The sequence below is a fragment of the Callospermophilus lateralis genome, chromosome 9, assembly GCF_048772815.1.
Source record: "Callospermophilus lateralis isolate mCalLat2 chromosome 9, mCalLat2.hap1, whole genome shotgun sequence".
NCBI classification, from domain to species: domain Eukaryota; kingdom Metazoa; phylum Chordata; class Mammalia; order Rodentia; family Sciuridae; genus Callospermophilus; species Callospermophilus lateralis.
Genome location: NC_135313.1, coordinates 13,382,767 through 13,405,683, shown reverse-complemented (window position 1 = coordinate 13,405,683; position 22,917 = coordinate 13,382,767). Strand labels below are relative to the sequence as shown.

At 36.7% G+C, this 22,917-nt stretch overlaps 1 protein-coding gene across 1 annotated transcript in view; it reads right to left on the bottom strand.

Annotated features, from left to right (window-relative positions):
* Cul3 (cullin 3) overlaps positions 1-13,165 on the bottom strand; it is an 84,090-nt gene extending 70,925 nt beyond the window's left edge. The window contains exon 1 of the mRNA XM_076865549.1: positions 12,670-13,165. Coding sequence (XP_076721664.1) covers positions 12,670-12,735 — 66 coding nt within the window. The 5' untranslated portion in view covers positions 12,736-13,165. The remainder of the gene's footprint in view (positions 1-12,669) is intronic.
* Between the last annotated feature and the right edge of the window lie 9,752 nt (positions 13,166-22,917).

The window sequence follows — 22,917 nt, the reverse complement described above, 5'->3', positions numbered from 1 at the left end:
ATAGGCACTTCAGAATAGATAAGTTCTCTCTTCCTTCATACAATACATTCAAAATTATTATTTGAATATAATCCACTTACAGTTAACAATAAGAAATCTTGATGACAAATGACTATGCAATGATGTATGTATGATATCTGCAACACTCCCATTTATCTATCAGCGATTCCTTAAGCAATGTCAATCATCAAAGACATAGCCAAAGATCCAGATGATGTATGAGGCAAACAGCCCAATGGGGCACATTCAAACAAATTTTCAGTTATTAAACTTTCCAAACTTCATTTTCCTCATTTATTCATAGCCTGAAAAATGGAAGGTGTGGACTGTGTGGCAATCAAGAAAGTCTATGGAAGCATCTGGCATATATTTGCTTAGTTAATATATACTTGTTCCTTTTTTTTCCACAGAAGAGCCTCTAAATGACTTAAAAGAGAATGTAAAGAATACTGATGTTTGGTTAACTGGTTACGAAGAATGGAAGTATGCTGCCCAAGGGGAAAAAAATTTGTCAAGAAAAGGGAGAAAAAGATTATCAATTAGAAAAGCACAGCAGTCTGGGATAATTCCATGAAATCACAAACTAAACCTGATCTACATTAACTTGACCTCTAATACCATTACAGGACAGTAACATTCCTAATAAGAAAGTGAAATCATCAACAGAAAGTTCAATTATAATCTGCATTTCAGTCCTCAACACAAGAAGAATATCCAAAAATCAATTTGTAAATTTGGAACTTTTTTCAAATACACAAAGTCAAGCTTCTAGGATAGTCTTTAAGATCCATTTAAAACCCAGAACAATTAAGAGTACTAGAAACTCTACTTCAACTATATTCTGTGAAGGATTTTTATATGAATAAAATATGAAAATATATACACGTAACACTTCTTAATCTGATGATGACCACAACAAAAAAAGGCAATCAAATAAGTACAGTCATTACTCAGTATCTGCAGGGGATTGCTTCCAGGACACCCATGAATACCAAATCCAAAAATGCTCAAGTCCTTTACATAAAATAGTATAATATTTACATATAACCTACCCACATACTTCCATATAATTTAAATCATCTCTGGATTACTTATGGTATCTAATGCAGTATAAATGTTATATAAATAGTTGTTGTATTGTTTAGGGAATGTCAAGGCAAAAAGTCTGTACATGCTCAAAATAGATGCAATTTTTTCCCCAAATATTTTTGATCCACTATAGGTTGGTCAGACTATACTCCTATTCAGGCACAGTGTCCTGTCACTGTTCTACTATTGGTGCTGTTTTCATCACTGATGAAAAATAGAGATGTTATTAGTAGGCTCCCTGAAACATACTGTGAGCAAATGAGTTTGTTTGGCTAGAGAGGATATCTTTACTAGAACTTTATGGAAATGTTCAAACACTATTCTTTTCAGATCTTCCCTATCAAGAAAATTAGCTATCATATTTAAGATGTCAAATACCAAAATCTGCTGTACTTCCCAACATAGTCTTAAATCCAAAACACTACTATTAAAGGGCTATGAATATAAAACTACTCTTTTAAGTGCTTATCTGGCAGATAGACATAATGAAAAAGCAGAAATCACGTATTTTGTATTTCAAAGCAGTCTGTAGTATTTTTTTAAAAAATACTCTATTTAAATGCATAATTCAATTCCATAATGCTAGTCTATACTCTAAAATTAATTTTAATAATATTACTATTATTACTGTGTTTAGCTCAAGTCACTTAAGTTTTTTTTAATGAGTCAATTTATCAGCTTTCCCTTTTTTTAAAAAAATTATAAACAAGGGAATGGTAATATTCTAATCAGAAACAATTAAAGCAGTAAACTGTAAGACAACACCAAACTGTGTCACACCCAAATCAATTACATATAACTCAGTAAGGGAAAAAAAAACATAAAACAGGGTAAACTGCCATAGTTACTTTGTCTTTGAATAAATGCAACTGCAATAAAATGTGATGAGAGCAAAAGGCCCATATATAAAATTATAAAAATATACCATCAAGTCTGCTTAAAACTTCTCTGAAACTAATAATTTACCACAAACATGAAAAAACACAGCTAACTTTCCCACTGTTTCTTATTAGGATTTAACCATCATCACTGAAATAGATCATTGCCATTTTAAAGATAATCTAAGACTGAAAAGCTAAGTCATTTTTGCAGCATCACATAAAGGCCAAGAACAACACACCAGATTCAGTTCCTAGACTTAGGTATAACTACACTGCTTTTCACAAACATTTTTAGAGCTAGAATGACCCTATGGCACACCCAAATTAAAAGCTCCTCATTTTACAAAAGAGAGTAATAATTTCTCAAGATCACACAGCAAGATCGAGCACTAAAGTTCAAATGTCTGAAGCCAAGTGCCCTTCCATTTTACCACATGAACCCAAAACATCAAAATGCTCAATATTGAGAAATTACCCTATAATTAAAAAGACCAGTGTTAACATGAAGTTACTATGTCTATAGACTTATTTCAGTCCAGTTGAGAAGTGTTTTTAACCAGAAATGTGGCTTTAATTGTAGTTCTTCCATAAATTCACATCAGGTACATATCCTACTTCGTTAAATTACCCTATGTGGTCCTCCATTTCCTCATCTATTAAAAAGGAACAGATTCTTTCTCAAGTACCTGTTAGGGTTTGAATATCTGTGTATCTTTCAAAACCCATGTTGAAAATAACCACCAATGTATCAGTATTAAAAGGTGGGGCCTCCAGGAGGTGATTAAGCCACTAGGTAGAAGCCATCATGAATGGGATCTGGTGGCCTTATAAAAGGGCTTCATGAAGGAAGTACATTCCTCTTTGCTCTCAGCATTCTGCCATAAGAGGACTCAGCATTCTTCCCTCCAGAGCCCACAGCATCAAAGCACCATCCGGTAGTAGAGAACAGCCCCCAACAAACAACAGCACCTGTAAGCACCCAGGATCTTGGACTCCCCATCCTTCATAAAGGTGAGAAAATAAATTTCTGTTCTTTATAAATTCCCCCATCTGTGGTATTCTGTTATAGCAGACTAAGATAGTCCTATTTAGCTATTAAAAATTAGGAGCAAATGAGTTTATTTGGCTAGAGATGATATACATAAAAAAAAGAAAACTTCCATCATGTCTTATTTTTACCATGAATACCATTAATTTGAAGTATCTAATCTTTTGTGCTTTAATTCATTTTATTATTTATTTTCTGTTTTAATATATTCTTAAAGAAATTCAAAACTAAAGATTTAAACGTTACGTCAAGGAAACTTTTCTCTAAATACACACTTAAAAACTGAAAAAAAAAAGCTTAAAATTTGTGCTGTCAGCCTTATAATTTAAAATAGAAATGTGTTATTTCACAAATAATGTCAATGTCTTTTCTTTTTTACAGGTTTGAATTTGACTGCTTTATTCAAGTCAATCACACTAATGCCTTCTTAAGCCATATATATATATATATACATATCCAATATTCCTGAACAATATATATTTCAATTGGTTAAAGTTTTTAGAACTTTCATTCCCTTATACTAAGGCTATTCAGGGCTGGGGTTGTAGCTCAGTGGTAGAGTGCTTGCCTTGCATGTGGAAGGCACTGGGTTCCTTCCTCAGCACCACATAAAAATAAAACAAAGGTACTGTGTCCATCTACACCCAAAAACATATTAAAAAAAAAAAAAAAAGAAGCCAATTCATGAGGCTGAGGTTGTGGCTCAGTGGTAGAGTGTGAGGCCCTGGGTTCAATCCTCAGCACCACATAAAAATGAATAAATAAAATAAAGGTATTGTGTCCAACAACTAAAAAATAAATATTAAAAAAAAAAAAAAAAGAAGCAGCCAATTTGCCTTGAAACCTGTGAAGTTCAAGCCTGCAAAACTTCCTTCCAGGTCCTATAACTTATTTTTTCCCTCCAAAGACAGGGATCTTACTATTTTACCTAAGCTGGGCTTAAACCTTCAATCCTCCAACCTAAGCCTCCAAAGTAACTGGGATTATAGGCAGATGCCACAACAACCTTGATTTCTTTCTGCAAAGAGAGTACTATATACTGCACCGTCTAAGCCTAGAACCCTTGACTAACAATGAATTTTCTAATTCCTATTAAGAAAGCAAATATTTCAAATTTCAGAAAATGGTTAACAATATAATTAGGTAGTATGGTGTAATGGAAAGAATGTGGACTTTTAAGTCAGTCTAGGTGGAATCTGAATCCCAGCTCTGCTCTTTCCTAAGTGTATATGTGTGACTACACACATTTTACTAGGTGTCTCTAAGCACCAGTTAAATTTAAAAAAGGAACGACATCATCTCAACTTACAATCGTTTTAAAGATTTAAGATAATTAGTCAAACAGAACATAACACAAGGCAAAAACCTCAATAAGTTGTAATTACTAAACTTATAAAGTAACAACTCTGTTGAAAATGAAAAAGGAATTTTTATCATTACTTTGAAGAAGATAAGCAAACAGAAAAGGCTAAGCATTGCTCAGTTAAGAACTGTTTCAGGTAAGAATAATTTGTAAGCATTGCTAACTCCTCTTAGCAATGATGGCTTGCTTTTACAGAAAAAAATTATAGCTATACTTATCCACAAGAGCTAGGTGTGATGGTACATCCATGTAATCTGGCAATTCAGGAGATTGAGGCAGGAGGATTGAAAGTTCAAAGCCAGCCTTGCCAGCAAGGTCCTAAACAACTTAATGAGACTCATCTCAAAAATAAATAAGTAGGCTGGGAATGTGGCCCAGTGGTTAAGCACCCCTGACTGCTACAGTTCCCATTTTAAAGATGAAGAAACAAACTTATGGTATCATATTACATTAGTTTAGTCACTGAATATTGCATACTATATGAATACTATTACGTTGCATTCATTAAGATCAATACAAGAGAGATTCAATGTCTCCTCTAAAGAAAATTATGTTTTTAAAAAGCAGACAGAGACTATTGTCTCAGGAATCTTGGCTGTGAAGGGAGATACTATGATAGTGACTATAATGAGGATGATAAGAAAAAGAAAACCTTCCTTAGGAGACCAAAGAGAGAACTGGGAGTGTGTAAAAATCACAGACTAAAGAATATAATTCAAAGAAAAGATCACTGAAGAACTTTCATCTGCTAACATTAGTTTTCATGATGAAGCTGTAGTTAGGTTTCTAGAGATAAGAGAATTCTCAATAAACAGCTTCAGGACAGTGATTAAAGTCTGGAATTACTAGGCAGAAAATGGGAGAGGGAATTTACCAGGAACACATACACACAACTGCCCTGAGGCATTGAGAGTCTAGCTAAATTAAGAACCACTGTCTTACAATTTTCTCTAGGAGTCCATAATGGTCTAGAAAATATGAGCCTTAAAAGCAAGATACTTTTTGATGATTTTTGTTGATACTTCTGGCCTTGTTCTGGAGAGGTAGGGAAAGAGGCAACTGCTAACATAGGAAGACGCAAATCACCATGGCTCAAGAGAATGGAAATAGTCTTTTCTTGAGATCCACTAACACATTAATATGAGTAGGAAGCAAACAGCAAGTAGGATAGAACAACTAAATAATAACAGGTTGCATTTATTTACAATGCATAGTATGTGCTAGTCTCTACTGAAAGTTTTATATGCATCAGCTACTTTTAAAACAGTCTGAAAGGTAGGTACTATTGTTTTCTCCTTCTTACAAAAGAGAAACAGGAAAAACTAAGTGATTTGCTCAAAGTTCTGTATCTTACAAATGGAGGAGTCAGGAATTGGAGTCTTTAAGATTTCTAAAGTAATGGGATGACATGCTCCAAGACACAGTAAAGATCATTCTAATATATATAAGAATCCTGGACTATTTGATCAGCATTGTAGGAACATGCTAGATTCACAATAGGAACACACAATAAACACATTTTAAATTAAATAAATAAATACCTACTCTCACATACAATGAATAAAATTAAGATCCAGACTAGAGGTAATGTTTGTGAAGAAAACATTCAATGTACTAAAATCTTCAATGATTAAGGCAATGTAAGAAGTTAGTACACAGTGAAAAAGAATTCAAGAGTTGAGCCACAAAGGATAAATGATGGATGTGGCAATACATGGCATCTGGGCTCAATGACTTAAGAATTATAAGGGAAATAAGGAACTCAACTAAAGGAGATGAGTCTGTATATAGGAGTGGAATCTGCAGTGGAAGTAGAGATCAGAGTGTAAAGTATAGCAAGAAAGAAGGGATGAGATGCAAAGAGTCATGGTGGAAGAAGTGAAATGCTGAGAACTGCTAGTATACAGAAAGGACTGGACCAGAGATTAAGTTGTCTCATGTTTAATCCAGGGTTAATGCCAACACAACATACTACATTTACTTTCAGGCCATTATTGTTTCAGAGACTAAAGAGACTACCCTCCTAAGAAAAATGCATAAAATCATTAATGACCTGCTACTACATCTAAAAAATTAACTCACTATAGCCACAAAAATAGTTTAAGTACTTCAGAGCACCACTTGCATTGACTTAATTAATCAATTACTATGGCTTGGCTTAGAGAACTAGTTTCTCATTAAATCAATCATCCACTAACCACCCACACTATGCTAAGTATTCTGTGGTTCAAAAGGGTGTGCAGTATAAGCTTTGAGCAGAAACCACAACCTAGTTCAGAAGTGATATTAAGGGGGGGAGTGCGGGGGAGAAGGAAGAAAATAAAAACAAAATGTGTTTTTTAGATGAATATTCAATGTACATACTAGGATGTACATTGCAAACAGATGTCCAGAAAAGTAAAATAATAGCTAACACTTATTGAATGCTTATCTCATATATTTACATGAGAATTATTGGAAATTCTTTCTTGAAGACATCCTCCCAAAGCCAACAGCATTCCTTTACAGTGCCAGAGGTACCATACGTATATCTTTCAAGACTAATTTCTTGTAGTGGTTCACAAATGGATCCTGTGGCTTTTCAAAACACTAATTCTAGAATTTGTACCCCCCTCCAAAAAAGTAGCATCATTAAAATAAGTACACAGCATTTCAATACAACTACTTGCAAAAACATTCAATTTTAATATTTAAATTTCAGCATACTCATGCCTCAAAGTTGACATAACAACTAACTGTGCTAGATACAATTTTGAAGCTTTATTTTCTTTATTGCATGACAATCCTGTAAGGTAAGGCCTTTCAGTATTCTCGTTTTGCATAGGAAACAACTAAGGCTAGAGAAGATGAAAAAGATAAAGATATGGGCTGGGGTTGTGGCTCAGTGGTAGAGCACTTGCCTAGTATGTGTGAAGTCTGATCCTCAGCACCACTAAATATAAATAAAGGTATTGTTGTCCATCTACAACTAAAAAAAAAATTTTAAATAAATAATTTGCTAAATACAGTATAGCTACAAAGAGGTAGAGCTGTATTCAAATCCTGACAGTACAGAACTCACTCTTTATTTTGTTTTCAGTCTCCTTACCTTTTAGTCATACTTCTAATAGACACATTGAAAACTCAAGTGCAAAAACTGAATAAAAAATTCCTGGATACCACATAGTTTTATTCTTAAAAAGTTAAAAAAATGCAAAATAAAATACTGTTTTTTCACCTATAACATTAAAGATATATTGGCTAAGATTCTGCTACAAAGTTAAACTGATACAAATTTTGGCATGTTTAATTTTAAAAACCTTGTAGAGCCAAATTGCCTAGATTACAGTCCTAGTTCTGCCACTTGCACTGAAAAATAACTTTAAGCAAATTATTTAACCTCTCAAGGTCTCATTTGTAAAACAGATGACATTAGTATTCCAGAGAGTTGTGTGAACTAAATAAATTTAGACATGCAAAGCACAGAGAACAGTGTCTGGCACATGATAAGCATTCAATAAGTTTTAGATATTAATTCTATCTTTCTGAACATGGATTAGAGAATTTATAGCAACTACTTTAAGCTCAATAATTTCATAATCATAAATGGGCTCAAACAACAGGATAATGCCACAGCTGTATTCTGTATGCAAGAGAAAATAAGGACTCCCTAGAATCAATCAAAATACTTAGCAGTAGAGAAATGGGTAAGCAAATTCGGGTATTGTAAAGTAATCAAAAAGCCATTAAAGATCATGTTTTCAAAAATATTTTAAAATTTCAATTTTACTTATTCACACATGCATATTAAAGATTAAAAGAAACATCAAAATGTCGATATAATTTATTTCCAAGTGATAGGATTACAATTTTTTTTCCTTTTTTTTTAAAGCTTGTAAGTGAATTATTTCCTTTGACAGACATGATTCAAGAGTTTTCACCATTACTGATAATAACTGCAATTCATATTTTATCTCATAGTTTTCTCTGGTAACACCTTTACTTTTTGGATGACTTTACAATGGATGAACATGAATTATTTTGAAAAGTTGCATTATATAAAACTACAAAACATCCAGTGACTGATATATAAATCTAACAAAACTGCTGAAGATCAACCATACAAGCTGGAATGAAAATAACAAAATATTACCTCTAAGGCCTCCCAATTTGTAACACAAAGAGAAGGCATACTACTTCTTCAAGTCTTAATCATATAACTAACTAGACACTTAACTAGACACTAACCTAACTAGACACTTAACTACATTTAATGGATAAATGACATGCAAACAAATAACACTTTATATTGTATGAATCAATGTTGTAATTACTGTACAAAAGATTGTATTTTCAAATTATGTCCAATACTACTAAAATAGTTTGAAATTCAACATTAGTACTAACCATTTTCCAAATTCCTCTGAAATGTTCCCAAAATAAACACTTTATTGATAACAACTTCATGCTTTTTATTTTTCTAACTTCTGATTCCCAAAAGGAACTAATGCCTATAACACAGATGGCTATCCCAAAACTTACTAAACAGAAAGAGAATCAGTCTAAGTGTAAGCAATACTTTCACAAATTACACCTTACTCCATAATTTCTGTAAGAAAAATACAAAGAATGAAAAACAAATTTATGACTAAATTCCAACTCTATGTGATTTGCAAAGCTATTACTCAATTCCCACATATACATTTCAAGTACTTCTATGCAATAATTATCTTCCTTAAGAAAGCGAAAACTATTATGAAGATCAAAGTTGTTTCCCAAATCTGGGAGGAAAAAAGGAAAAGGAAAAATCATCAACTCTCCCTATTTGTCTTTATCTCTGTGCTCTTAAGTACATCAAAAACGATCTTAAAACTCATCTCATTCTCTAGTGTCAGTAACTATGTGAGTTTCACCTCTGTACGTGATCCATGCTTCTTGGGCAGAATTCATCTAGAATTATAGAGTGAACGCTATATCCAGAAAATCTATCTTCCCTTGATGTAGTATGCTTCATAAACCAATAACTAAAGTTATTTCAGGTAGAGATCCGATCATATATTAGAGAAGGTCACTTTTACAATAGGTCTCCTAAACTCTGAAGGCTAAAAGCCAGGAAAGACAAAGAAGAGGACAGCATTTACAAATTATTTCCCCTCCAATTTCAATCATGCTTAACAAGCTTACACAGACAAAACCCTGGACATTAGAGATGATGAGGAATGGCTTTTCAAAGATAAGGACAAAAGTTTACCTGACAGCAATTAATCCCACATAATGCAACAAAAACAGACACAAGACACATGGTAAACGCAAGGAAGAGAGAAACTATTTTGATCCAAACCCATGTGTCCAAGAGTTTCATTAAGGATAGCCTCCTTTCTTTAAAAATTAAAAAAAAGAAAAGAAAGACCCTGCGACTTTGTGAACCAAAAAAAAAAAAAGAAAATACAAGTAAAACATTATTGACAAAAAGATGTGAAATGAGATGGTATTTTGCACAATGCAGGAAAACCTAAAAATTGGAATAAACTTTCCTCTGGCAACAATTTATAAGTACACAAAGTTCCTTATTGTTTTCCATTTTAAAAAGAATCTCACAAAAAGTTCTACTTAAAAAACTAAATTGTGCATTAAACTATGATGTGGTATAACTCTTGCTTAATAATGATAAAGGCATACTTAAAATATGCACTCAAAACACTAAAAAGAATCTGATTTTACTAGATGGGACTATATCTGAAGTAGTCTTACATAATATTCTTTAAGTTCACTTAGCACTATTCTTCAATAAAAACAAAACCACAAAACACATTTTCATGCTTTTTTACATACCAATTTTTGTAAAAGGCATTCTGAAATAAACACTTGAAATTTTTGGTTAAACTACAGTTTCCCACAAATTATAATGACTATATATCCAAATGATATACATAAAATACAACAGTTCTAAATATACATATATGTACAATCAGAAATAATATCTATTTCTTTATGGAGTACTACACATTTATGACTTTTGACTAGCAAGACACACAGACTATGGTAATGTACAAGGCTGATAACCTGAAGGAAAGGATTCTGAAGGTCTGTAAATACTCATACATTTACCAAAGGCTAAGTCAGTGAAATGCTGTTATCACTAAGGCATACATCTATCCTTAATGAAGACTGAATCAACTTGACTACTTGTCAAAGATGTTATGAAATAGTAATGAAAAATTATTGGGCATTTAAAAGCAAGCAGGTATTAAACACTGAATATGAAAACATCAGGTTATTTACAAACTTTACTAAGAATTCTGGAAAAGCTTTGAGCAACAAGTTATAGTCAGAAAGGATCCAAACTAGCTCACAGCCATAATGCTACTTGGAAAAAAAAAAATTAGTTCCAGTACGGTGTATTTACCTATCATAAAATATTTTACTCTTAAGCTAAAAGAATAATGAAATTCTCTCCTGCTGCTTCTCTAGTTCCAGAAAGCAGAAATCTTGGTCTTTTAAGATATACTGACAAATACCAAACTCCTAGATCAGTGCCTGGTACTAGTCCTCAGTATTTCTTGAACAAAGGAATGACTGGGAGTAGAGAACAGGTTAAGAGCAGGCAAACCTAAAACTATCAAAGAATTGATCACAAACAATGATAGAACTGATTAATGGGAATCATAACAACCTAAGTGTGTTGAGGTCAAATATGAATTGTTCCATATTTTAGCAAAAAAACCTGAATGACCTGTGTAAGACAATGAACATAACCTGTTATATAAAACTAATGACTTGACAAAATTGTGAATAAACTCACTTCTGCTAAAAAAAAAAAATGGACTTGATGGTCAACTGGACGAATTAGTTGATTTCATAAACCCAGTTTTTTGCGAAAATGTGCTAGTGAACTTATTAATGCTCTTTTGTCAATACTTCTCAGTTTCTGATGTAGTTTCTCACAAATATTTAGAAAATATTTCAAGCATCCAACCCTCCTTAATATAACGTAAAAATACATATCCTACTTATCTACATAAAGCCAGAAGTTTCCACACATTGACACTAATTAGTACTTATGTGCAGGCAATTTCAAAATTCTTCACCAAGTACATTCTTTTGTTTTAAATTTTATGAATTTAAAGTGATCCTCAGTTCTCTAGGACCAAGCTACTCACTCAATTAGGACAATTCCATTAAAAGGTGGGTCACTCTCCTCATCACAACTAAACTTGAGAAAAAGTATGCTTTAAAAAGTGAATACAAATCCGCCATTTCACACCTGATATAATGTATTTATGAATCTAAGGCAAAATTAAAATATTTCTCTAGTTCTACATTCAAAAACTTGTTTGATTGCTAGTTTGTCTATCTTGACTTATACCTGTTACTGTAGCGACGTGAGCAAGTACGTCCAGTTTCTGTTACAACAATATATTTTAATTGCTTGCCATTGGCTGTTTGAATCAAGTGTGACATCCAGAGTTATACCCTATACACTAAAGAGTGTATGACTCCATGTAATGACAAAAGAGAAAGTTTTTAAACAGAATACGTTTGTTGTCGCTAAAAGTGACAGCAGAAAAGTAAAGCAGCTCTGCGTGGTGACCAGACTCGTTCTTTGAGGCTTCCAAGGCTAAGAAACGGAAAACTAATTGTCCAATTTGTTGGGTCTCGCTTCCTTCCCGCCGGCCCTGCTACGAGTGGCGAGACAGTTCCTGAACCAGAGTTTGTGAAGTGCTTAGGAGGCTTGTGGGATGAAAGATGCTATAAATACGCTTCATGTTAGGAGTATATTGCCACTGAGCATTTCGTGGAACCACTGTCACTGCGTCGGGGACAGGTTGGTGGCACAACCCTTGCCGAGGAGGGGGGAGAAGGCGGGCACAGCCCCCTTGGTCGCCGTAAAGCGAGGCTGGGTCATGTTTTAAGCCGCAGCTAGACCACATGTGAAAAGTTACACACACGCCCCACACCGAGGACTCCGGTCGGTCTCCATCCCCGAGGGCTGGAGTGCTTGAGCCGGGCGGCAGGAGAAGCGCGGGGGCCCGGGCCTACACCCCACAGACGCAGGGAGGGCCGGGCGGCGCGGGCCCCGCGCAGCGACGCCCGGGGCGGCGGGGGCCGGGCGCGGGGAACGGCCCGGGAGGGCGGCCGCGCCGGGCCCCGCGCAGCCCCGTTGCCGGGAAGGCTCGCGCCCCGCGGCCGGCGGCGTGGGGGAGGGGAGGCGGGCCTGCGGCCTGTTGGGGGAGTTCAGCCCGGGCCTAGCGTGCGGCTCTCGGCCGGGGCCCCGGCCCCGGGGTCCCGGGCGCCGAGGAGGGACTCACCGGAAAGGCCCGGATCCGCATCTTGGTGTCCTTCCGGCTGCCCGTGCCTTTGCTCAGATTCGACATGGTGCTCGTCCCCTACCCGGCGGCGGCTTCGGGTCGCACTCCGAGGCGCCGGTGTCACATTTAAGGCGGGCGGGCGGGCGAGGGGCGACGCTGGGGGCGGCGGCGGCGCGGCCCCCGGGCTGGGCTGGAGAGCGGGCCGGCCCCTGAGCGGTCGCGGCGGCGGCGGCGACGGCTCGGGCTCCGGCGACTCGGACTCGGCTGGGGGCTGCGCTGGCGCGGCGGCTCCACAGGGTCCCCCTCACGCCCGGCTCGGCTCCCTTTATCGCGCTCCTCCGCGATGGCGGCGGCGACGGCGACGGACAAACATCTCACTGCGCAGGCCGAACGTCCTCCTCCTCCTCCTTCTCCTCCTCCGCCTCAGCGAGACGAGATCCGGCCCAGAGGGTGGAGGGGGGAGGAGGGAGGGAGGAGAGCCGGAGAGTGGAGAGAGAGATTGGGGGGAGGGGGGTGGGAGGACGGGAGGGGAGGCGGGCGGCCGCGGCGGGGACGCTCAGATCTCGCGAGAAGAGGGCGAGCTCGTAGCCCCGGGCTGGGTGGGGCGAAACTGGGGAGCAGGAGGGCAAGAGAGGAAGTGGGAGGGGCCGACGGGGCGGGGAGGAGGGAAAAGGGCGGGGCTGAAGGCAGAAGGAGTAAAAGCTTTTTTGAAAGAGGAGCGTCGAAGACTCGGTTCTGAGCAGAAATGGTTGCTGATTGGTGGAGCGCGAAGTGGGGTTGAGGGATTCTGGTCACGTGGACAGTGGGCGGGGGAAGTTCGCAGGACCAGAGTAAGACTGTGTAGTGGGCCGGATTGGCTGGACTGGGCTGGGCTACAGCGGGCGGAGGGTAGACCTGCAATGAGCGTGGGGTGCTAGATGGATCACTACGTCCTAGAACTGGTTCCTGTGTTTTTCTAGGGCATCTTGAACTAGGGATGGGCACTTGAGCAGAAGCCAGAGACTCGAAAGAAGAGTTACCTGCACTGTTGGAAATTAGTGTCTCGTATTCTTGACAAGAATTTCACCTCAGCGCTCAGGTCTGAGGGGTGGAGATGTTATTCTACAGAGTTTCCTTAAATTGGACAAGCACCAGGACCTCTTGATTCACTGATATTTTATGAGGAACCCAGGGCTTACTATTGAAATCTGACTTTTGTTTCCATTGAAGTAAAATGACAGCCCTTAATGTAGTGCAATATTTGGTAAATTATGTTAAATAGAATGATAGAAACCTATCTATAACCTGCCAAATAAGTCATTTTTACCATTATCAAGAGCACGGTAGATATTTAAAACCAAAGTAACTGTTGGATTCAGTTTGCTGTGAATTTGGGAGAATTTTTTTTTTAATCATCATATAGTCAAAATGTCCAGTTTGTTTGACTTTCATTTATTATGCATTTTACTTCCTGATTTACCTGTTTGTGCAACTGCTGCTATACTTGGGTTTTCAAGTCTGCTGGAGAATGTGTGAGTTCCTACTAAAGTTTCTGATTTTCCCATTTTAAATAAGAAGCTGTTGTTCTGGTGAATATCTACGTTTAAAACCTGGACTTTTGATATGTTTTTTTAATAGCAAACTTTAATAAGTAAACTGAGAGGTACTTTTTATTAGTGACTATCAGGCTGAATTTGCCCTAAATTAACTGAATCCTGATGTCTAAGCTTTTTAGATTATAAAGAAATTCAGCTATGTGACAGGAAAAACCAATGAAAAAACACCATTATTATGATAGTGCTTTCAGCCCCTCTTGGTAAAAATGCCCCCGTGGAATTTATTTTTTCCTTCTGTGTATTTGCTAATCAAAACAGGAATTTAAGGAGAATGTTATTTAAGGCACTATCTGTAAATACTGGAGCTAAAAATAGGTCATCAAAAATAGGTTGATAATGTAAAATTGGGAGGGTCTCTGACTTGTATATAAGATAATAAGTCTGGGATGGGAGTTTATAATATGTATACTAATCGAACATCATAATGGTGTTTTTTTCATTGGTCCTCTTGACTTTTAACTCAATTTCTTTGTAATATAAGAATCTATGTTATAGAACCATTGGTTTGAATCTCAGCCTTACTGCTTTACTAGCTGTGTTATATTTCTTCTGGGCTAAACACCTGACTGTCCCCAGAGTTCTTCAAAGGTGAAATAGAGACAATACCAATAACTTCTCCTTGGATGACTGTGAAATTTAAATGAGAGAATATATTTTAAAAGCCCTTAGAGCAATGCTCAGCATAGAGCATCCACTCAACCTCTGATGAGGATTACGGGGCTTTAAGGTCAAAGTTATACTATTGTCCTTTACTCAATATGTAGATTTCTTTTTTTTTTTTTTTTTTTAGAATTTTTGTATTTATTTTTTAGTTTTTGGAGGACACAACATCTTTGTATGTGGTGCTGAGGATCCAACCCTGACCGCCGGCATGCCAGGCGAGCGCTACCGCTTGAGCCACATCCCCAGCCCCTCAATATGTAGATTTCTAAAAGAAGTATTTATATACTTATATAAAATGGATTATATCTGAAAGCCAGTCTCCATTTGAATTTTACAAAGCAAAGAAGATAAGCTAGGGAGTCAATAGAGAGTTGATAATTTTACTTTGGCAAGTAAGGACATTAAAGAAGAATAAGGAGGGATTGGGGATGTGTCTTGGTGGTGGTATACTTGCCTCACATGCCCAAGGCCCTGCGCATCTCAAAAAAATTAAAAATGAAGTGGGTGCTGTGTGATGGTACATTCTTGTGATCTCAGCTTCTGGAGAGACTGAGGCAGGAGGATTGCAAGTCAAGAGCAGCCTGGGCAACTTAGGGAGACCCTGTCTCAAAAATTTAAAAATAAATAAAAAAAAGGGCCAGGTATGTAGTTCAGGCATGTAACTCCATGTTACATCCCCAGTAATGAGAAAAGGAAGGGAAAAAAAACCATCGTAGATCATCCCCATCATTTAATGAAAGAAAAAATAATATGTCAACCTCAAAAGTATATTTTTAATAAAGGGCAGTTCTTTAAATTGATAATTCAGCCTTATGATAAACAACACATTGCACTGATTATTCTTGTTTCACTATGAACCTAAGAAGACACCCTGGACCAGCATTTAAGAACCAACTACATTTAGGTATGTTTCTTTTTAATTGTAAATCAATATAATCACCATTTAATTCATTTTGTTTTACAAGCACACATTTCCATGTTTGTGTTGCCTAAGCAAAATTTGGCTGCATTTAAAAGAATCACTATCAACTGTTTATTTTCTATGCTTTTAACAAAAAAAGAAGTAGGAAAATGCTTCAAGATGAACTCTTCATTCAAAAATCTACTGTTAACTTAATTATTCATATATTCAAGAAACATTTACTGAATGTCACTACATGTGTGAGACACTAGGGTGAATAAGGCAGATGAGACCTGCCATCACAGAACATGTAGTCCTTTTTTACATCTCAAAATTTGGAAACCACAATAGAGTTAGCAAACAATTTTTCATATATTTCTGTCCAGAAACCAGGAATTTTCCATTCTAGAGAAGCATCATTCTCAAATGTACATGAAATTACCCTCTAAAGCAAAGGTGAACCTATTTTTCTACGCCCAGTGGTTTTCCCTGACTTGCAAACAACAAATGAACTTTCAGAATGTTAGCTTCTCTGCAGACTGCCAACTGACAGCAGAGAAAGCAGCCCTGGAATAGGAACTCACTAGATCTTGCATGCCTGACAGTTGGTATTCCTACTCATGCTGACATTGTCCTGACACAGGAAAACAGTAGCCCCATTTTCATTTATCTACATGGAGCACGTGCAGTCAGACAGGTCAGGTGGTGTTCTTTCCTTCTGCCCCTTCTGTAAAGGGGCACAATGAGGTATGAGGAGACTGCAAAAGGGAATAATAGCCTCTTCTTGGCCATGAATTTCTAGGTATCCAGGATACCAAGTCACTTTAATCACTGTTTCAGACCCACCAATTTGATTGTGAAGATATTAGTTATTAAATCAGCTCACAGCCTACCAATTCAATTAGAAAGACTTGTTCAATAGTTTTGAATAGATTAAGACTGTGTTAGGGAAAACTGGCTGTTTTTCAGATGGAAGACAAAAAATATAGTGATATTACCAGCTCCTTGAATGGAAAGACTGGATCTACTATTTTCTTTATTGTTCCTACCAGGCAACTGGTAAATATTATAGGACATTAGATGTGGAATTATATATGTGTGGGGTAGTAGGACACATATATGCACTATAAGATGATGTTATTTGAGGAAAGTAAGTGGACCATTGAGAACTTAACTATAAACATTTAAACATATGAAAACTTTAGGCCTTTTCTGTGTGCTGTGTCTACTTTGTTCTTGCCATTTCCTTATGTCACTGAGAACAAAAACATATGAGGGGCTGGGGATGTGGCTCAAGCGGTAGCATGCTCGCCTGGCTGCGCGAGGCACTGGATTCGATCCTCAGCACCACGTAAATCTAAATAAATCTAAAATAAAGATGTTGTGTCCACCAATAAAAAATAAAAAATAAATATTAAAAAAAGCATATGAAGTGTATGAGACAGTTGCATCTTTAAAAATCTTAAATGTCTGATTATATTATAAATTCCTCCTTTCAATTTTTCATCAACTACCATGCCAGATAAAATCATCTCACTGACAGCTCTTGACACTTCCCAGTTGACTTGGGTAGTTCTGTTTATTCCACATGTACTCATTAAATTAAATATTTTGAAAAAAAAAATATATATATATATACACAACCAACTAGCTTAACAGAATATAAATTCTCAATTAAAAATTATAGGCATCGTTGCATGTAATTTTATTTTCAAGGAAAAGAATTTCCCTTTATTCATAGCATTATAACACTAACTGTATCAAGAAGCCTCCAGGGGACAATTATGAACATGTACCGCTTTCATTTGTGACAAGTAAAGTATACATTGAAATTTGTAATTCACCAACTCTGTCTTTGTGAATTAAGTTAATTTTGGAGTTGAAATAAAGCATGGGATCAAAGAGTCATAAAAGTAAATGGTCTAAATTTTATAAGAAATTTAGTAATTGTATGAATTATAACTACAACCATCAACAAATGTAATAAAATAGTATTATGCTTAAACTTCTTCAATTAGCTGTTTGTCTTGAGTTCATAATAAAGCCTTATATTTAAATCTTAGATCTTGAACTGGTAGACATCATAATCTTGAAAGATAAAGGAACTCTGATAAAAGACAAGAATAATCTTTAAGACAATAAAAGATATAAAAATTGTTAGGACCTATTTCTAGCCACAAATTGATATGATGAATTAAGTTCTAGAGATAAGTTGATTCTTAGTCACTATTTTCCGAATCCTCTAATTCTTACGTGGTTGGCTATTGAGCAGTGTACCCTTTAAATGGTGAGTTCTTAGACAGTAGCACCATGAACACCTTATGAAGATGAAACTGGCAACTTTAAATTTAACCCAGTTAAAGACTTCTTAAATTTTTTTCATTTATGAAACTATTAGAAATAGTATTTCTCTGTTACTGAAATTCTTATTAAGCATCTCCTATCTCCATATGAATCTTCATTTTTTTTAAACAACTAATTTAGGTGCTTGGATTATTAAGGCATTTTCACATTTTTTATTAGAGCAGTGCTTGTCCTTTTAGAGGTAGAGAAGTGTTTCCTGTTAGCACCCCGACCCTTATTTTCAAAGAGTCCCCCACTGAGTGAGGTCTTGGTTTCTACTTCCAAGCACATACTCAAGGGGGCCTGATCCTCTCTCTCCACTTCGCAGCTTGCTCTGTGAGTAGCTGTATAGTGAAGACACAGGCAATCAAATTGTCTAGAAACTGACTCGAGGAGGTGATGGATCTGGGTCAGCTGAGCATTCAGAGGCAGTGGCAGTAGGTGGCCTGGACTCTTTCCACTGAATGATTTTCACTGCTGCTCCTCAGCCTGTAAACTGTCCTCTAATCCCTGTTTGTTTTCCACCCATTGCCTTCCCTTCTCCCCTTGTTTCTGGGACCCCAAATGTTTCTTCCCCAAATTCTATTTTTGCTTAAAAATAGTCAAAGTTTGTTTGTGCTGTGTATCTGTCAGGGTCCTGGCAGGAAACAGATGGTTCACTGTAAGAGGGACATTGAAGGCAGTGTAATTAAGGGACTATCTACAGAAAAAGCAGCAGAGTTAGGCAGTGATCAAGGGATGATTAAGCATCTCAGGACTAGCAAAAGCAGGACACATCTAGGCTCCAGGGACTAAGGAGAAGAGTGACCGCCAGAAATTCTTGCTGTCTCCGGGCAAGAGGGTGCCTGACAATCTGAGGCCTTAGGAGAGAACTTACTGACAAGCTCTGTGGAAGTAGGAAGACAGGCAGGAACAAAATACCTTGAACTCACATTCCTTCTTCCTTTGGACCTCTGGCTGATGCCTCTCATTGGATGAATTAAAGGGTAAGGGAGTCATTGATGGAGGCCATAAAAATCCAAGCAGGGCACTGGATGGAGAAGGGTGGAGACTAGATCCTAAGAGGATAGCAAGGATTATCCAAGTAGAGTGCTTGCAAACAAGACCTTTGACTGATAAAAGTGTGTGTGTATGTGTGTATACCCGCGCACACACATATGCACACAAATGTATAAATTATTTTAAAGCCCTCATACAGTTGTAGGGTCTGTGCAGTATAATAAGGTGTCTAGCTAGGAGGTAACTAGGAGAGCAGAGGCTGTTGCTCAAGGCATGTGCCCTGCAAGTGCTATTGTCGCACATAGGAAGGAGCTCCTATTTCCTTGATCAAAAATGCCAACTGTGTTATATGCTGCAGGGCTGCATTTGTTTGGGTGGAGGGAATCTTTTTCTAATTTGCACAAAGCCACCATATAAACTGACAGTAGCTGTGCACAACTAATATTAGTGGCCAGCACACTATTATTTTAAACTACGAAATACTATAGCACCATGGTTTAGAGGGTCAGTCCTGAAGTCATATAGCTTGGGTTTTGGTTTTGGTTTTTTATTTTATTTTATTTTTATTTTTATTTTTTTGGTGCCAGGAATTGAACCAGTGGTGCTTAGCCACTGAGCCACATCCCTCTTTTTACATTTTATTTTGAGATAGATCTCGCTAAGTTGCTTAGCACCTCACTAAATTGCTGAGGCTGGCTTTAAACTTGCAATTCTACTGCCTCATTCTCCTGAGCTTCTGGAATTACAGGCATGTGACATCACACCCTGGCCTGGGTTCTAACCTGGACTCCTCAATGTATTGAATGAACCCCATTTATTCTCATCAGTTAAAACCAAGTTAATAATAGTACCAGCTTCACAAGGCTAGTGTGAAGATTAAATAAAATAATGTAGATAAAGTATTTAGCCCAACACCTGGCACATAGTTTGAACTCAAACTGTTGCTTACCATGATTATTCTTTTATTCTTCCCTAAACATAAAAACTATAAACTTTGGGGTATGTATATTATACATGATACAATGCATGGTCATTAGTGCTCCTGCATTTCTGTCCCCGATGTAATGGCACTTTTATCATGCACAAGAGGCCAACAAAGCTGGGCTTCATATCATGACAAGAACAGAAAAGTTACAAGTCTCACTTCAAATGTTAAGTACATGGCAAATTAAATTCTTTAAGAATTTGATCAAAAGTATGATGTTTTTCATCTCTATTGAGAGGAAGGCTTTTAGAAGTAATTAATAGAACAATCCATGTCACTCTTGTTTGGTCAATTTATTCACCATTGTTTTTGGTGAAATTCCACAGCTACCACCTAATGTTACACATTACAGTACTGCATCATAAGGAGTTGCCATGGGTAAGGATAGGGAAGGATTACAAATTAATTGAATACAGGAAATATTGCTTTTTAAAACAAGCTATGAGACTTTCTTCTATATCAATACTGGCATTCTTTGAATTTAAAGAATATTAGCAATTATTATAGAGTTATATCAAAGCCATAGGGTAGCTGAATGACTGGAGAAATATAAAAGAAATTTGATGACCATTAACATTTAAGTTTGGCCTCAAAATTATGGTGCATCCAAATCAGCCAAATTGCTTTTCACTGCAGGTAACAAAAAAAAACAAATACAATTGGAATTAGCAGTAATCAAATGTATTATCTCAAATAACAAGAAGTCCAGAATTAAGATAGGATCCAGGCATGTTACATCTAGGCTTCAGCCCAACTTGGTGACAATTTTCTTAGCCATTTTTTCCTATGGAAAGTTAGGCTTATTTTTTATTTACTTTTTAAACAGGCAGAATGCATACATACTTCAAAAATCAAAATTATGTACAAAAGTATATTTAGAGAAGTTTCCATGCCTGTCTTCACCATGACATCATCACCTTCTTCCTCACATGATCCTGAGCAACTAAATATTGCTAGCATCATGATGAACAGCACTGGGTTCAAGTCAGATTCTGTTACTAATTAGCTAAATGACCCTGGATGTGCCTACAGAAAAAAGAGATAATAACAATACCCATCTTGTGAGAAAGTTGTGAGGATTAAATGAGCCAAGAAACATTATGTGCTCTTAGATCAGCACCTCGCAAATACTAGGCACTTAGCAAACGTCTACTCTTGTTTCATTATTATCTTCATTTTATACACACCAAAATCACTTCAGACAGATTAAAAAACATAACTGAGAAAGATTAAGTATATTGCTGAAGAGCTCTATCTAAGAGGGATTTGAACCCTTTTATTTAATATTGGGTCTTCCAATTCTAGAGTCTGTGTGTTTCACAATTATGTCATTTTTCATTTCAGTCATCCATTTCAGACACAGTATTCCAATTATACAAGACAATGGAATGAAGCTCCTAAAAGTGGGTATCAAAAAAATTTTTTTTGGTGTCATTTTTAGTGTTCTGCACCTATAAATCACTAAGTGGTTGTTAACTGAATGAACAACAAATGGGATATCTATGTTTAAGATCCTAACAAACTTGCTACAATTTTGAGTGATGGACTGAAAACAGTAATACGTTTGAGGGCTTGATTTGGGTTGGGGCAGGGGTCTTGTAGTCAGTCAATTTTCATGCTATCTGCAGCTTCTCTATTTCTACCCACATTACATCATCTTTACTAATGAAGACCCTATTTTTGTAGTTTAAGACATAAGTTAGCCAGGCGTGGTGGCACGTACCTGTCACACCAGCCGTTCGAGAGTCTGAGACAGGAGAGTTGCAGGTTCAAAGCCAGCCTCAGCAACAGTGAGGCACTAAGCAACTCAATGAGACAGGGTCTAAATAAAATACAAAATAGGGCTGGGAAAGTGGCTCAGTGGTTGAGTGCCCTGAATTCAATCCCTGGTACCAAAAAAAAAAAAAAAAAAAAAAAAAAGACATAAGTTAGCAAAGAAAGATTCAGTTTTGTTGAATGTATTCTTACTATTTTAGAGAGAGGAACTAAACTTTCAACATAAGTTTTGGAGTAAAATACGTTTCCTTAATTTGCCAGACAATTTAAACATATCTGAATGTCCCAGCTAAACTTAACTAATCTTCAGTAACTACAGCAGAGCTTCTTTTGTACTGCAATTTATTATTTTTATTAAATTTTATTATTTATGGATTTGGATATACTCTGGGTCAAATTGCACATGCTCAGATTGGACAACCATCAAAGAGGAACTTGATGTTCTCTCGGCTGACATTTGTAATAAGGCCTCGGTTACATAATTTGCAGGATGGTGTGCAACGAGAGACACACCTGAGATTGATACCATATCGGTTAGAGTACACAGCCAATTCTGTTAGCCACTGCACTCTAGAAAAGAGAAATTTGAACTGGGGACCTTAAGAGAGTTTATGGTTTAGTTTTCCCAACCCTTATTGCAAATGACAGGTCGGCCTCCACTGACCTAGTAGAGTAAGGTTGTCCTTCAACATCAGAATCTTAAAAGTATTCCAATGCATTGTTATATTAAATATAATTTTGATTACATTTTAATATTTAAATAAATTCCAAAATGCAAAAATAAATGCACTATTTTATTGTATTTTAGATTTTAGCTCCAAAGGCAAAAAAAAAAAAAAAAGCCACAAAAAATTGTGAAATCTATTTAACAATACACAGGGTAGTGTGGTCAGGAGTGAAGTGCACTGACCTATTCAATTAAACATGAATTGCATCAGAGAAAGGAGGATTATTGGGTGGATATAAGAATGGGTAGACAAATGAGC